The sequence below is a fragment of the Convolutriloba macropyga genome, chromosome 3, assembly GCF_964194025.1.
Source record: "Convolutriloba macropyga chromosome 3, txConMacr16.3, whole genome shotgun sequence".
Classification (NCBI taxonomy): Eukaryota; Metazoa; Xenacoelomorpha; order Acoela; family Convolutidae; genus Convolutriloba; species Convolutriloba macropyga.
In genome coordinates, this window is record NC_134470.1 from 46,410,781 (window position 1) to 46,428,600 (window position 17,820).

At 35.0% G+C, this 17,820-nt stretch overlaps 1 protein-coding gene across 2 annotated transcripts in view; it reads left to right on the top strand.

Annotated features, from left to right (window-relative positions):
* LOC142337091 (tectonic-1-like) overlaps window positions 1-17,820 on the top strand; it is a 145,282-nt gene that overhangs the window by 100,754 nt on the left and 26,708 nt on the right. For both annotated transcript variants that reach the window (XM_075386161.1, XM_075386162.1), the window contains exons 3-4: window positions 12,935-13,041; window positions 13,110-13,246. In XM_075386161.1, coding sequence (XP_075242276.1) covers window positions 12,935-13,041; window positions 13,110-13,246 — 244 coding nt within the window. The remainder of the gene's footprint in view (window positions 1-12,934; window positions 13,042-13,109; window positions 13,247-17,820) is intronic.

Here is a 17,820-nt window from a genome sequence, read left to right on the forward strand (position 1 = left end):
CCAAATCTTTGTTGGTTTCTCTGGCCTTTCAAACAAACTATTTTACTGCAAAATTAGGGCCCTTGTATCAGAGAGCATTTAATCTAACGCAAAACTATGTTAACATTATCATTCTTTTGAAGTTAAGCGAAAGATTGAACGTTATTTATATTTTGAAAAATTAGCTGATTTTTTGTGGACATCAACAGTCTGTGGACACCAACGTTCAGCTTCAAACCATTTCCTATATTTCGTTTGAAAATTGATTTGATGGCATTGGCCATGAATTGACGAACTATGGGAAATTGGAGACGAGAACAACAAAAAAGAGATGAGAAAAAGTTTTTCCAATTCTATCTTCTGTTGCTTGCTCCTGGGGCTTCAGAGAGTTCAAAATCTTAGCACCCCGTTTGCTTCTAACTGGCCACCTATTTCAGCCAACAGAAAATGTGAAACACTTGAAAAGATCATCGCTAAATGTTTGCCTAAGATAATAAAGTTTTGTCCGGAAATGTAGATAATCACCTTTTTTCTTTTGAATTTTTGGGCAACGTTCCTCATGGTAACCCTCCATCGTCTTATTTTTGTTGATACGGCATCAAAGTATATTTAGTTCTTTGAAGAAATTTGAAACATAACAACAGGAAAAGCAACCAATTTTGGAAAGAGCAAGTTTTATCTTTCTTAACCTCATTACTTAGACGCAAATTGACTTTGATATTTGTGCTGCTCAAATGGTGTCATTTCAATTATAAGTCAGATTCAATGAGATTTTTACAGGTCTTTTGTGTTTTCACTTTAAATAATAAAAGTAGGTAACTTTTTTATTGAGGTTGAAGATGTTTACTCGTAATTGCTACAAGATATTGGCCAAAATCTAGTTGACCAAATAATCATGTTCTATGTGATTATGGTTAGCCGAAATGCTTATATAGGGTTATTTATAACAAGAAAAGAAAAAGAGTATTTGTGATAAAACAAAATATTCTATTTGCCAAGTTGCAAACGTCCAATCAACTTTATATTGCTTGACTTTAGAGAGTACTTTCTCCTATTGCCTGTAAGTTGGTTCAATCATTAAAATGGAGAAAACAACTGCTTGAGATTAACTTAAGAAAGTTTTCAGTATCTCCGTTTGAAAAACTACTTTCAGACTTTCAGACTAGCTTGTCCTGTGGTGATCCTGTGGTGTGTGACGCACTTAGTTTACTTTTAAACTGGTGCCCTGAAGAAAATTATTCCCAAATGTATGAAAACGGCTAGTGATACCGTTACACTAATCTGGTGACATTAAGTCTTTAGAGAAAACTCAATATTAACTATCCTTGAAAACAACTTGAAAAAGCGAAGAAGGCTGCTAGGCTTATCAAAGTATAATATCTTCGTAGTTTTACTTCTTCGAAATGTGTTCAAAACAGATGGGCTTCCTCGGGAAGCGGTCCACGGTTGGTGAAATAATTGAAACTATGGAGAATCTTTTAACCACTAACCGAAGCAAAAACGTGACGCACATTGCGATCTATCTAAGGCTTTTGATACCGTGGGACATCAGATATTGCTATTGAAGTTGGAATGATACTGATTTTCAGTTTTTTTTAGTGATTTCGATTGCTCTCACTCCGAATTACAAAGTTTGTTGTTCAAACAAAACCTGTTGATAGGAAGACCATGACAAGGACCTGATAGCCGAGTGGTTAATGCCTCTGTCGAGGTGATGAAAGCAAGTTCAGGAGGTTGGGTTTCAAACCCGACCTTCGCCCCATGTTTTTGCACCTATAAATGACAATTTAAATTGGTCAGCTGAATAGACAACAGCAAGCGATTTTAAGCTGAAGATAAAGAATTTTTTCCGTGAGTTCATTTTTAAATACATAATTGTTAAACCTGCACAGCAACAAGTTTTAAAAAAACAGGTAAAATTGACTTCCACGAACAAAGTTTTTTCAATTATATAAGGTAAGGTACAAGGTCTTGATTTTTGGCAGGTAAAAATTGTTAAGATTATAAATTCTATTATGTTGCAGAATTTTTTCTCAATGGGAATAAACCTTGGTGAGTTATGTGCATTTACGGCAACACTACAGAATCAAACAATTTTAATGACCCGGATCATAACTTTTTTGAAAACAAAGACTATCCGCGGTATCTTTTGCGAAAATAAATACGAAAATTTTATGTGTAATCAAGATGAAACGAAAGATGAGGAGTGGCCCTAATGCCTTTGGAAGGAATATCATTTTAAATTAGAACATCAAACATGCTCGAAACTTTTACAGATTCTCGCTGCTAGGCTCTGAGGGGGATTATTAGTAGCAATTTTGTACAACTAAATTAGAGACTACAATTTTTTGCAGGTTTGAATACTTTAGATGTGTTGAAAAAACGATCTCAGATCATATTTTATGTGGAGATTTTAATATTAATGTAGCGACAAAATCAAAAATGAAGACGGCCAGTAGTGATCACTATAGTGGACTTTAAATTTACAACTACAGTCGTTTTTCATGTGTGAAAGAGAATAAAAATAAGATTCTTACGCTGCATTGGACAATTTGAATGTAGAGGGTTTTGTCTGGACTACAATTGGGAGCTGCTGAAGAAATAAAAGCACATAATCCGCGAATGAAATACCTTTCACTTCAAGAGGTGTCTGAAACACTTCAAAAGGATATCATAGAACCCAAGTTTTTTTTTAAAAAAAAAGCGCTATGAGAAAAATTAATAAAATTGATCCCAGCAGAAGGGCTTCAAACGCAAAGGAATGTGATCAAATATCCAGTACGAAAAGGTAAAGCAGTTTGCGATAGCTGTTTTGGCAAAAGCAAAACAACCAATTTTTTTAAAGATATATTAAAAGGATACACCGGAGAAAAAAGATCTCAAAGAAGATCAGAAGTGCACTTCGAATTAGACGAAATACTTTTTTGTTGGAAAAGGACCGAGCCTGGCTAAGAATATTAGATCGTTTGGTTTTCATTCTAACATCGAAAGAAATGTCAATTCAATTATTTCTCAAACAGATCTTAGTGAAGTGTACAAGATAACAAAAGTCTGGAAAATAAGTTCCTGCTATAGAATAAGCCTCATAAATACATTTCTTGAAAAATTATCGATCCTGCGGCGTGTGAAGCACTTAGTTTACTTTTAAACTGGTGCATTGATGAATATTATTCCCAAATGTTTGAAAACGGCTTGTGATACCGGTACACAATGAAAATAAGTCTCGAGTTATAGACCAAAGTCAATATTACCTATCCTTGAAAAAAATTTAAAAGAAAGTGTAGAAGGCTGTTAGGCTTATCAAACTATAATATCTTCGAAATTTTACTTCTTCGAATTGTTCGAAACAGATGGGCTTCCTCGGGAAGCGGTCCACGGTTGGTGAAATAATTGAAACTATGGATATTCTTTTAACCACTAACCGAAGCAAAAACGTGAAGCACATTGCGATCTATCTAAGGCTCTTGATACCGTGTATCATCAGATCTTGCTATTGAAGTTAGAATGATATTGATTTTTCAGTTTTTTAGTGATTTCAATTGCTCTCACTCCGAAATATAAAGTTTGTTGTTCAAACAAAACCTGTTGATAGGAAGACCATAACAAGGCCCTGATAGCCGAGTGGTTAATGCCTCTGTCTAGGTGATGGAAGCAAACTCAGCAGGTCGAGGTTCAAACCCTACCTTCGCCTCATGTTTTTTTGCACCTATAAATGACAATTTAAATTGGTCGGTCAGCTGCATAGACAACAGCATCGATTTTAAGCTGAAGATAAAAAATTTTTCCATGAGTTCATTTTTAAGTACATAATTGTTTAACCCGCACATCAACAAGTTTTGAAAAACAGGTTAAATTGTTTTCCACGACTGAAGTTTTTTCAAACATGTAAGGTAAGGTACAAGGTCTTGATTTTTGGCAGGTAAAAATTGTTAAGATTATAAATTCTTTTTTGTTGCCGAATTTTTTCTCAATGAGAATAAATTTTGATGAGTTATGCGCATTTACGAAAACACTACAGAATCAAACAATTATAATGACGCGGATCATAACTTTTTTGAAAACAAAGTCTATCCTAGGTATCTTTTGCGAAAATAAATACGAAAATTTTTGTGTAATCAGGGCAATGAAACGAAAGATGAAGTGGCCCTAATATCTTTGGAAGGAAAATCATTTTAAATTAGAACATCAAACATGCTCGAAACTTTTACAGATTCTCGCTGCTAGGCTCTGAGGGGGATTATTAGTAGCAATTTTGTACAACTAAATTAGAGAACTACAATTTTTTGCAGTTTTGAATACTTTGGATGTATTGAAAAAACGATCTCAGATCATATTTTATGTGGAGATTTTAATATTAATGTAGCGACAAAATCAAAAATGAAGACGGCCAGTAGTGATCACTATAGTGGACTTTAAATTTACAACTACAGTCGTTTTTCATGTGTGAAAGAGAATAAAAATAAGATTCTTACGCTGCATTGGACAATTTGAATGTAGAGGGTTTTGTCTGGACTACAATTGGGAGCTACTGAAGAAATAAAAGCACATAATCCGCGAATGAAATACCTTTCACTTCAAGAGGTGTCTGAAACACTTCAAAAGGATATCATAGAACCCATTTTTTTTTTAAAAAAAAGCGCTATGAGAAAAATTAATAAAATAGTGATACCGGTACACAAGGAATTTAAGTCTCGAATTATGGACCAAAGTCAATATTACCTATCATTGAAAAAAATTTAAAAGAAAGTGTAGAAGGCTGTTAGGCTTATCAAACTATAATATCTTCGAAATTTTACTTCTTCGAAATGTTTGAAACAGATGGGCTTCCTCGGGAAGCGGTCCACGGTTGGTGAAATAATTGAAACTATGGATATTCTTTTAACCACTAACCGAAGCAAAAACGTGAAGCACATTGCGATCTATCTAAGGCTCTTGATACCGTGTATCATCAGATCTTGCTATTGAAGTTAGAATGATATTGATTTTTCAGTTTTTTAGTGATTTCAATTGCTCTCACTCCGAAATACAAAGTTTGTTGTTCAAACAAAACCTGTTGATAGGAAGACCATAACAAGGCCCTGATAGCCGAGTGGTTAATGCCTCTGTCTAGGTGATGGAAGCAAACTCAGCAGGTCGGGGTTCAAACCCGACCTTCGCCTCATGTTTTTTTGCACCTATAAATGACAATTTAAATTGGTCGGTCAGCTGCATAGACAACAGCATCGATTTTAAGCTGAAGATAAAAAATTTTTCCATGAGTTCATTTTTAAGTACATAATTGTTTAACCCGCACATCAACAAGTTTTGAAAAACAGGTAAAATTGTTTTCCACGACCGAAGTTTTTTCAAACATATAAGGTAAGGTACAAGGTCATGATTTTTGGCAGGTAAAAATTGTTAAGATTATAAATTCTTTTTTGTTGCCGAATTTTTTCTCAATGAGAATAAATTTTGATGAGTTATGCGCATTTACGAAAACACTACAGAATCAAACAATTATAATGACGCGGATCATATCTATCCTAGGTATCTTTTGCGAAAATAAATACGAAAATTTTAGTGTAATCAGGGCAATGAAACGAAAGATGAAGTGGCCCTAATATCTTTGGAAGGAAAATCATTTTAAATTAGAACATCAAACATGCTCGAAACTTTTACAGATTCTCGCTGCTAGGCTCTTGAAGGGGATTATTAGTAGCAATTTTGTACAACTAAATTAGTGCACTGCAATTTCTTGCAGTTTTGAATCCTTCGAATTTATTGGAAAAAACGATCTCAGATCATATTTTGTGTGGAGACTTTAATATTAATGTAGCAACAAAATCAAAAATGAAGAGGAAATCAATGGGCAGCTCAATGTTTACACTATTGAATATCGTAACTTTAAATACTAGAGAAGTAGAATTCGCATGCAGAATGCATGCAGTACAGACCTTATTTTGACTTTCAACTTATTTCAAACTGCCCAGGTTTAAAAAACGGCCATAAGTGATCACTAGTGGAATTTAACTACAGTAGTTTTTCATGTGTGAAAGAGAATAAAAATAGGATTCTTACGCTGCATTGGACAAAATTTGAATGTAGAGGGTTTTGTCTGGACTACAATTGGGAGCTACTGAAGAAATAAAAGCACATAATCCGCAAATGAAATACCTTTCACTTCAAGAGGTGTCTGAAACACTTCAAAAGGATATCATAGAACTCAAGTTTTTTTAAAAAAAAAAAGCGCTATGAAAAAAATAAATAATAAAATTGATCCCAGCAGAAGGGCTTCAAACACAAAGGAATGTGATCAAATCTCCAGTACGAAAAGGTAAAGCAAAATTTGCGATGGCTGTTTTGTCAAAAGCAAAACAACCAATTTTTTTTAAAGATATATTAAAAGGATACACCGGAGAAAAGAAGATCTCACAGAAGATCAGAAGTACACTTCGAATTAGACGAAATAAACTTTTCTGTTGGAAAAGGTCCGAGCCTTGCTAAGAATATGAGATCGTTTGGTTGTCATTCTAACATTGAACGAAATGTTAATTCAATTGTTTTTTTCTTAAACAGATCTTAGTGAAGTGTACAAGATAACCAAAGTCTGGAAAATAAGGTCCTGCTATAAAATAAACCTCATAAATACATTTTTTGAAAAATTGTCGATCCTGTGGTGTGTGGCGCACTTAGTTTACTTTTAAACTGGTGCATTGAAGAAAATTATTCCCAAATGTTTGAAAACGGCTAGTGATACCGGTACACAAGGAATTTAAGTCTCGAATTATGGACCAAAGTCAATATTACCTATCATTGAAAAAAATTGAAAAGAAAGTGTAGAAGGCTATTAGGCTTATCAAAGTTTAATATCTTCGAAATTTTACTTCGAAAAGTGTTCGACTTAGATGGGCTTCCTCGGGAAGCGGTGCACGGTTGGTGAAATAATTGAAACTATGTAGAATCTTTTAACTACTAACCGAAGCAAAAACGTGAAGCGTATTGCGATCTATCTAAGGCTTTTGATGCCGTGGATAATCAGATCTTACTATTGAAGTGGAAATGATATGGAATTCAGGGAAAAACATCAGAAATGACTGTTCAACCGAAAACAATTTACTCTGTGGATTACCACAGGACTCAGTTTAAGAGGCATTGTTGTTTTTTGTCTATATGGTTGAAATACCATGCGTGCCTGAAAAAAACGTGCAATTTGCCCTTGACACCAACTTATCTGGAAAATATAATAAATTTGAACTAGAATCTGATTTGTTTAAAATATCAACTTAGAGGGAGGAAAGTAAATTAACCTTGGTTAATCCGCTGTCAGGTGAACCACGAGTGAAGGATACAAGAAACAACAGAAAAAGTATCTCAACAGACAAAATCCAAATACTATTCAATATTTTATTTAGATGAAAGAAAAATTGAAAATTTGAAAGCCTCTCCTTGCGGCGCAAAAAAACTAGCTATAATGCTTTATTGTGCTTGCTCATATTTTGTGCCGAGGACTTATTAAATGATTATCACTTTTTTCAAATTTTGGTGAACCAATCTGAAAACTTATTAATTATGCATGTCAAAGATATATTAAAAGGATACACCGGAGAAAAGAAGATCTCACAGAAGATCAGAAGTACACTTCGAATTAGACGAAATAAACTTTTTTGTTGGAAAAGGTCCGAGCCTTGCTAAGAATATGAGATCGTTTGGTTGTCATTCTAACATTGAACGAAATGTTAATTCAATTGTTTTTTTCTTAAACAGATCTTAGTGAAGTGTACAAGATAACAAAAGTCTGGAAAATAAGGTCCTGCTATAAAATAAACCTCATAAATACATTTTTTGAAAAATTGTCGATCCTGTGGTGTGTGGCGCACTTAGTTTACTTTTAAACTGGTGCATTGAAGAAAATTATTCCCAAATGTTTGAAAACGGCTAGTGATACCGGTACACAAGGAATTTAAGTCTCGAATTATGGACCAAAGTCAATATTACCTATCATTGAAAAAAATTGAAAAGAAAGTGTAGAAGGCTATTAGGCTTATCAAAGTTTAATATCTTCGAAATTTTACTTCGAAAAGTGTTCGACTTAGATGGGCTTCCTCGGGAAGTGGTGCACGGTTGGTGAAATAATTGAAACTATGTAGAATCTTTTAACTGCTAACCGAAGCAAAAACGTGAAGCGTATTGCGATCTATCTAAGGCTTTTGATGCCGTGGATAATCAGATCTTACTATTGAAGTGGAAATGATATGGAGTTCAGGGAAAAACATCAGAAATGACTGTTCAACCGAAAACAATTTACTCTGTGGATTACCACAGGACTCAGTTTAAGAGGCATTGTTGTTTTTTGTCTATATGGTTGAAATACCATGCGTGCCTGAAAAAAACGTGCAATTTGCCCTTGACACCAACTTATCTGGAAAATATAATAAATTTGAACTAGAATCTGATTTGTTTAAAATATCAACTTAGAGGGAGGAAAGTAAATTAACCTTGGTTAATCCGCTGTCAGGTGAACCACGAGTGAAGGATACAAGAAACAACAGAAAAAGTATCTCAACAGACAAAATCCAAATACTATTCAATATTTTATTTAGATGAAAGAAAAATTGAAAATTTGAAAGCCTCTCCTTGCGGCGCAAAAAAACTAGCTATAATGCTTTATTGTGCTTGCTCATATTTTGTGCCGAGGACTTATTAAATGATTATCACTTTTTTCAAATTTTGGTGAACCAATCTGAAAACTAATTAATTATGCATGTCAAAGATATATTAAGAGGATACACCGGAGAAAAGAAGATCTCACAGAAGATCAGAAGTACACTTCGAATTAGACGAAATAAACTTTTTTGTTGGAAAAAGTCCGAGCCTTGCTAAGAATATGAGATCGTTTGGTTGTCATTCTAACATTGAACGAAATGTTAATTCAATTGTTTTTTTCTTAAACAGATCTTAGTGAAGTGTACAAGATAACCAAAGTCTGGAAAATAAGGTCCTGCTATAAAATAAACCTCATAAATACATTTTTTGAAAAATTGTCGATCCTGTGGTGTGTGGCGCACTTAGTTTACTTTTAAACTGGTGCATTGAAGAAAATTATTCCCAAATGTTTGAAAACGGCTAGTGATACCGGTACACAAGGAATTTAAGTCTCGAATTATGGACCAAAGTCAATATTACCTATCATTGAAAAAAATTGAAAAGAAAGTGTAGAAGGCTATTAGGCTTATCAAAGTTTAATATCTTCGAAATTTTACTTCGAAAAGTGTTCGACTTAGATGGGCTTCCTCGGGAAGCGGTGCACGGTTGGTGAAATAATTGAAACTATGTAGAATCTTTTAACTACTAACCGAAGCAAAAACGTGAAGCGTATTGCGATCTATCTAAGGCTTTTGATGCCGTGGATAATCAGATCTTACTATTGAAGTGGAAATGATATGGAATTCAGGGAAAAACATCAGAAATGACTGTTCAACCGAAAACAATTTACTCTGTGGATTACCACAGGACTCAGTTTAAGAGGCATTGTTGTTTTTTGTCTATATGGTTGAAATACCATGCGTGCCTGAAAAAACGTGCAATTTGCCCTTGACACCAACTTATCTGGAAAATATAATAAATTTGAACTAGAATCTGATTTGTTTAAAATATCAACTTAGAGGGAGGAAAGTAAATTAACCTTGGTTAATCCGCTGTCAGGTGAACCACGAGTGAAGGATACAAGAAACAACAGAAAAAGTATCTCAACAGACAAAATCCAAATACTATTCAATATTTTATTTAGATGAAAGAAAAATTGAAAATTTGAAAGCCTCTCCTTGCGGCGCAAAAAAACTAGCTATAATGCTTTATTGTGCTTGCTCATATTTTGTGCCGAGGACTTATTAAATGATTATCACTTTTTTCAAATTTTGGTGAACCAATCTGAAAACTAATTAATTATGCATGTCAAAGAGCGTAATTCGGATGACACTAATCAATAGATATCGAAAGTGATTCTCAGAAATATAGTAAAGCTGGGTTTAGAAGAAAATGAAAAAATGAATTTAGTAGAGTTTGGGTTTCGGAAATGTTTAAAAAAACTTTACTAATCTCAGTTTTTCGTTTTCCAGGATATGGTTTTTTGTTGATGTAGATATTTGTCAAATATTGTGAAGAACGAGATCGTTGTTGATAAAGGAAGTTTATTGGTAGGATCTTTAACTGTTACGGTTCTTAGAACCTCGTTTTTTAAACAAATTCTGTGATAGCAACTGGAAGCAATCAGGAAACATTTTCTTTTATGCCTTGATTGAGAATCTAAGCTAAATGTGGAACTGTTGGGAAACTTCCCATCTTTTTTGCTGACATAGGAACAGTACACGGACTCGGTAGTCTATTTGAACGAATCTGTCTAACAAAATTATAAACAAATTTTTGTCTATTCTTAAAACTGAATCATTCGATGTTTTTTTGGTTGATTTCGAATAGGTGTTTTCATTTTAGCTTTGATAAAAAATTAAAGTTTAAAGACGTGTAGTTTATTTATTTGCTGATTTCATTTGCTTCAATTAATGTCGTTGAATTTTTTGCGAGTTCTGATGTAATCTGTTTTTCTCTTATTGAATCGACATGAATTCATTGCTGTGTCGAGAGACTGAAAAGAATTATATTGGTGCGCACAATTTTTTGTTTAGCCCAGCTTATTAATTGCTCTCAGACAAAGTTTGTAGCAATTATTTTAGTCTTGTCGGTCTTTTCAATGCGATTTTTCGCTTGACCGATTTTTTGTCTGACGCTTTTGACTTTTCGTCCTCAAAAACGGGATAAACAGGTAGCGCCCAGCGGGCATTAAGTGCTCTTAGAGCCTTTCAGCTCCGTTTCAGCTCAAACTGTTTTGGAGACTTATACTTGTACTTATGGTGTGAAGGGTGGTTCTTAGAGGTTGACACCCCCCCCCCCCCCTCCTCCCCACTGTTGACCCCCCACCCCCACCCTTGCCTCCACTCCACCCCCACCGCGCTGTTGCACCCAACCCATTGTTTCCCCCATCAGCCCCCGGTGACCCCCCACCCCCCGTGGCTAGCTACTGAGAAAGCCAACCGCTCGCCGGTCGTTTGAGAGCAATTCGCCCGACGTTAGTCGGTTATGTTTTGATTTTCCGGCCCCAGGGGCCCTGGGACCTCCTTCGAGCTTTGATAATGAGCTGCTGCATAGTTTCTAGAGTTAATGGAATGGTTGTGGTCAATTTTTCGGAAAATTATTATGTTCCAAGTTTATGGATCTTTATGAGCCATTGAAACTATTTAAATTTTTTTTTGGTCTGTCTTTTTTACTGTTTTTTTTTGAGACTGCAGATCTACGAAGTCATTGCGGCTATTTTCTGGCAATCTGCCAGCTATGTTTGTAAATCGCCAAAGTTACGCCATTTTTCCGCCATATTTTAACCAGAAGTTACGTTTTCCGTGCAGCGGAATAAACATCCCAACTGTATATTGTTTTGCTTTTGCCAACAAGTATGAAATACGACTTTTCCCACTTCATATGGAACTTCCTGCTCAGGAAGGATTTGTTATCAGAGTAATTGTCAAACATTGTCAAAAGTTAATTACATTGATTGATGTGCTGCCACAAGGAACATGAAAGTCTCAAAAAATTTTTAGCACTTATATTTTTTGTTCAATTAATAAATGAGACGTGGTTTGTGTTTTGTAATCGGTTAATCTGTAACTACAATATGATCTATGTGCTGCTATTGTGGGTTAATACTGCTCTTTTGTTCTTTTTTCAATGTTTCTTAAAAGCTATTTAGGTTCAAATCGCTTTGTTGATGAACATCAATTAGCGTGATGTAAAGAGTAAGATGAATGGCCTAGGTTAGATGAAGGCTCAAATATTTATTTGAATATCGTTCTACATAAAATTGGTATTAGTTCTTTGTCAAGTGGTAAAAGTTCGGGCAGACCACTATTTTTAGAGCCTTTTTCTGGTTGGATAAAGCCCTCTGAATGTAGATATTTAAGATAAATCTGGAACTCTGGATTCAAATCAATGCATTTGGATACTGTGCTGGCCAAATCTGTTAACTAATATAGCTAATTTTTATTAACCTTCTAGGGAAAGCAGTGGACACCTCATAATTGAAGTTCATTACTTAATAAAGAAGTTTTCGGAAAGGCAGTCGTTTATACCAATCAAATTGGCTACCTGTTTTAGATTTTATACTTGATTTGTCGGTGATCGTTCCCGTAAATCTGCGATTTCCTGGTCACTAAAACGTTTAGCCAACACCTTTGGACCAACTCGCTTTCCTATTCTGCTTGTATATTGTCATCCATCACCATTGAGTGTTTTGGAATTGATAGATATGGTCTGCCTGCCTCATTTGGGTACGTCGTACCCGAGTATCCTCCAGTTGAGTTGATCTAAATTCCTTTTCTTACTCCGCATAGAAGAGATTGATGCACCATTGTTGAAGTTGTAGTATATGCTTTTCGAATTGGTTCTCAGTTTAAGTTTAAATTTAGTTTATCGGAAAAATTCGTGTTGTTTTCTGGTTTCATATTTGATTTTGAATTGATGTTTAAACAGATTGTTTAATCAGTCATGCCTTTACCATGATATGCTATTTGTTGTTGGGAAAGAAATAAACTTTTCGTGCGATGAAGCGGTAAAAGTGTCCAAACATAGCAACATGCTAAGAAATTAAAGGTTAAATCACCAGGAGTGAGAAGAAAAGCAGACGATTGATCTCTAGAATGCTTGTTTTAGGCGCTTTTATAGTTTCAACTGCTATGATCCTCATGTGTTGCAATTTCGAAAAAGTACCATTCAGTGCGAAATTTTGACTGAAATTTTATTCAGTTAAGACTTTAACTGACCTGAGCTACTACAAACCATTTCAATTGAAATTTCTCAGAGGCCTTGTACTGACTGGTATAAGCTAAAAGGACCGGAATTGAAATACAGCTCATCATTATTAATGTGCTTTCAGCGAAGAAGTAGCATGTGTGAGGAAGGATTTGATATTGACTGACAACTCCAACTACGAGGTTACGGAAACCACGGACGGAAATCTGTTCTGTCTGTGGAAAGATAATTGTAAGTTTGCTCTGTTACTGCTCTCCGGTATTGTTCTGTGGTAGCTTCTAAAATTTGTGATTTTTTAGACGAAGAGCGCAATTTCTTCAAATCTGTACCGACCATAAGTGACACCAATCAGTTTGACTCTTATGTTAATCAGTATTCCTCTCAAGTGATTGCTGTGCAGCCTGATAATTCTACTATATCAGACACGCCTTACAAGGTATGGTTTCGTCTCCCTCCAATGCGACACTGGCTATATTTGTTCCGACCCCAAATAGTTAAAAGCAACTGTATGCTCAACAGCTAATTTTGGCTGATCGGTGTCGAGTATTAAGCGTAGAAACTTTCCACTTTTGGCTGATCGGCGTCGAGTATTAAGCGTAGAAACTTTCCAATGGTGTTTATACTATCCAGCTCTGAAGTTTTGGGATTGTGGCTTATTTTAGCGCCCAAATCGATCGTTTTAGCCTATTTTACCATATTCTCCGTTACTGTTGCATTTTGACGGCTTTTAAAGGTTTCAATTACAAACCCGCTGAAAAATCGATCTTGTTAAATTCCAATATAATAGAATTTTAAATGCTTTCCGAAGTTATATGTTTTTAAATTTTCAAATGCCTTCATTTAGCGAAATTTCAGTTCAATGAAGCCTAATTTTTGCAAAATTTGAGAATTGCAAAAGTTTATTGCACGAATGCAGCAATTAAATTTAGATAATAGAAGGGTTATTTAAGCTTTTTGTTTGTTCACCGAGTCATCAAAGTTTCATATGTTTGCAAAATACTGGCAGTGTTGATAGGACTTTTCAGTCACATTTCATCTCTTTCGGAAATCTTGTCCCTTAAATTTGACCATGATTGGTTTTGGCTTTGAAAGATAAGATCTGTTCACACTTATTGATGATTTTCGACGCCATATTGAAGTAGCGTTCTTTTGTGGCACTTGAGTGAAAAAGCGAGTGGTGTTGTGGCGTGCCCTAAATTTTGCTCTAAATTTAAAATTGAGGGAGAAAAGTGTTTGAACAAACATTCACTTTCTCGTTAGTGGTTTGTGTTTAAATCGGCAATTTTAATCGGATTGTTTTTTAGATGGTATTCTGAGCCCATTCGTAGTAATGTCTAGTTCTTGTTTTTTTTACAATTCAAAGAATTTGAATTGTATTGGGGCGCTGTCTTTTTTTTTTAAGATCTGTTCACACATTTTCATGATTTTGAAGTCAAATTGGAGTGGTGATTTTGGTCACGCCGAAACAGGAAATGGAGCGAAAAAGCGAGTGGTTTTGCGGCGTGAATTTTTTTCGCTCTAATTTTAAAGTAGAGTGAGAAAATGGTATTTGAACAAAAATTCGATTTCTCGGTAGTGGTTTTTTGTTCACATGCGGCAATTCCACTCTGATTTTTACTGTTTTTTCGATTTTTTTGGATCGGATTTTTTTCTAAATGGTTTTCCCAATCCATTCACAGCTCATTCTAGGCCTTGTTTTTTGTTTGAATTGAATTTTCATTTCTCGCTAGTGGTTTTTTGTTCACATGCGGCATTTTGACATTGATTTTCTGTTTTTTTTCTTATTGTTTATCTGATTTTTTTTAAATGGTTTTCTCAATTCACTCATAGTCCTTTCTTGGTCTAGTTTAGTCAATGAAAATTCTTTGAATTGTACGTTAGGACTTGTCCTGCTATGTTTTTTTTATTTATTCAGTGTAAATTATTTGAACTGTAAGCCAGTACTTATTCTGCTGTTTTCTACTTCCTCGAACAAACATTTTTGTTTTTCTTTGGTTTACAACTTTTGTACGAAATCTTCTCGTGGCTAGTATTACTTTTCTCTCATTGGGCTCGAGGTGCCTTAAAACGAAAGACAATCAAGACTAGAAAGACAATCGGAAGACAATCAAGATTAGCAGCGGATAATCCGATAAAGCCCAATTTTAGATGCCTGCTGCTTGAAGTTTGATCTCATAGGTCTTTTTTATCATTTCTAATGCTTATTAATAGCCTCGGTCAGCCTCTCAAGGTTATCAAAGTGCATTAGAACTATTGCTCGCTGACATCAGTGTTAAGCGTAATAGCCTTCAGTTTAAAAGCTGAATTAAGTTTTGAATTGAACTGAAACTGCCAAGCGAATTAGAACACTTTTTGAAACTTGGGAAAAGTAGGTCAATTTCTATCTTCTGTGCGTTTTCTGTTTCAGCCCCATATGAGTCTTGCGCGTCAACGGCAATCTGCGTGCTATGTTAAGTATTGATACTAGTCCCTGTCTTCTCGTTTAGAAAACGGAGTGTCTTTGTAGACAATGCAATCAAAATAGCTCGCACTTTAAAAACGTTTTTGTATAGCAATCAACATTTTCCCGTATTTTTCTGATTGTTGGGAATCAGTGGTGGCTTATTTCCTGGATGCATCGTGTATATAAATTAGTTGTAAATAGCAGAGAAGAGTTCTTTCTTTTGCGTTCCATATTGCTAATTTTATGCAAGTATGAGATTTTGCAAAGATTTTCTTAATTCTTCGCGAACGACTTTTTCAAGATGACTTTTGCGTGACCTAAATTGCGATTTTTTTGGATTTTAAGTCTGTTGCCCAAACAAAAGTTGTAAGATCAGCAATCACAAGACCCTGATAGACGAGTGGTTAATGTTTCCGTGTCTTTCTCCGGATATCAAGGGTACGAACCCCTCATTTGCCGGAGTTGTAACACCCTTAAAACCCTTTCTCAGTTTAAACGGCTTATGTTTGTACAGTGCATTTTCAAAGTTGCGGGTCTGAATGCTTTAAGATTGAGAGGCCATGAATTGTCCCAATTTTTAATTGCTCTTGAACGTAGTTCATATTAATTATTGTAAACGTTTGTCTTTTTTTATGCAAAGTTTTCGCTTGACAATTTTGACTTTTTGAGTGACTTTTACGCCATTGACTTTTTGCATTTCGCGTGATCTAAAATTCTCTCTCAATCACAATTTCAAGCAGCTGAACTCAATTGGCGGCAATTTAATACTAAAAGTCAAATGAAAATTGCGCCGAAACTGGTGTCATTTTTTACTTTAAATCTTTGGTATATGTTAACTTCTAATGTGGTTATTTGAAGCCCACTATAGAACTTCTTAGTCCCATTTAGGCTCCCCCGACTGAAGCAGGCTGCAATTGATTAGAGCTCCCACTAGTCGTTCAAGAGCAATTCTTCCGACGTTTAGTCGGTTATGTTATTTTAAAAAAATTGAAGTGGCGACTCAGTAGAAGTTGTTTAATGTTTCTGCCAAGACAGATACTTTTTTCAGATCTCATTTATTTCATATGAAGTTCAATTAGGTAAAGGAAGTATTTTTTGACCAAGAGCAAATAGCCGGCTGTAATTGCGGGTGTTGTTTTAACACTTCAAAGAGTTTGAAATGTGATGGGGGCGTTGTCTTTTTTCAATGATATGTTCACACTTTGATGATTTTAGTCAAATTGGAGTAGCAATTTTTTCACGCCGAAAAGAGAAGTGGAGCGAAAAATTGATCGATTATGCGGCGTGATTTTTTTAAATATAAATTTGAAGTTGAATGAGGAAATGGCATTTGACCGAAGTTTTGCTTTCTCGCTAGTTGTTTTTGTTTTCGAGTTTTTTTTCAAGATTAACTCCTAAATTTTTGCCTGACCTAAATTGCCATTATTCAGAATATTAATCTGATGCTAAAACAGAAGTTATTTCATTATCGGCTGTAACAAGACCATGATCGACGAGTGGTTAATGTTTCGGTATCTTTCTGCAGAGATCGTGGGTCGAACCCCTCCTTTCCGGGAGTTTTAAAAACCTTAAAAATTAGTTTAACCTAGGCTAATGTCCCCTCTGAAATAGATTACCCTGTCTGATTGATGTTTGAGAGCAATTTTTCCGACTTTAATCGGCTTATATGTGTACGCTTCATTTCCAATTTTGCTGGTCAGAATGCTGTAAGACTGCTTTAGTGGTCGTGGATTGTCCTAAAAAAATTGAAGTGACGACTAAATAAATGTTTCTGCCAAGACAGATACTTATTTCAGATGAAGCTCAATTAGGTGCAGGAAGTATTTTTTGACCATGGCAGATTTCATGTTGCGCACTAACTTTGAGAGTGTTCCTCCGACTTTAATCGGCTTATATGTGTACGCTTCTTTTTCAATTTTGCTGGTCAGAATGCTGTAAGACTGCTTTAGAGGTCGTGGATTGTCCTAAAAAATTGAAGTGACGACTAAATATATGTTTCTGCCAAGACAGATACTTATTTCAGATGAAGCTCAATTAGGTGCAGGAGGTAATTTTTGACCATGACAGATTTCATGTTGCGCACTTACTTTGAGAGTGTTCCTCGTGATGTTATTGAGGTTAATTTCAAGTATAATCAACTTGAATTATTGGAATTTTACAAGGACTTATTAAAGTTGTTTCATTGTGCAATTTTCAGTGGTTATAATTTGAATAAAATTAGCTAAAAAAATAGCCTTTTTTCAGCGGTTCGAATGCTTCATATATGTAGTTGCCATGTATTTTAGTAGCTTTTCTCGGAGTTATTTAGCTATATGGAAGCTTGTTGCAATAATGTTTCATAAAGTTCTTCCAGTTCAATCTCTACTTATTTTAACGAGAAATAATCGACAATGATCAATAGGAAATTTACAAATTTTTGTGGAGTTTCAAGAGATTGTAATCAACTGATTGTCAGGCTGGTTTTCCGTTGTTCTGCTGATCGTGGGTTCCGTTGAGTTGTACCTCAAGTAGTTTTGGTCCTTCGCAAATATTTACTGATCTTCAATCTGAGCAAGTTCTGGCTTTTG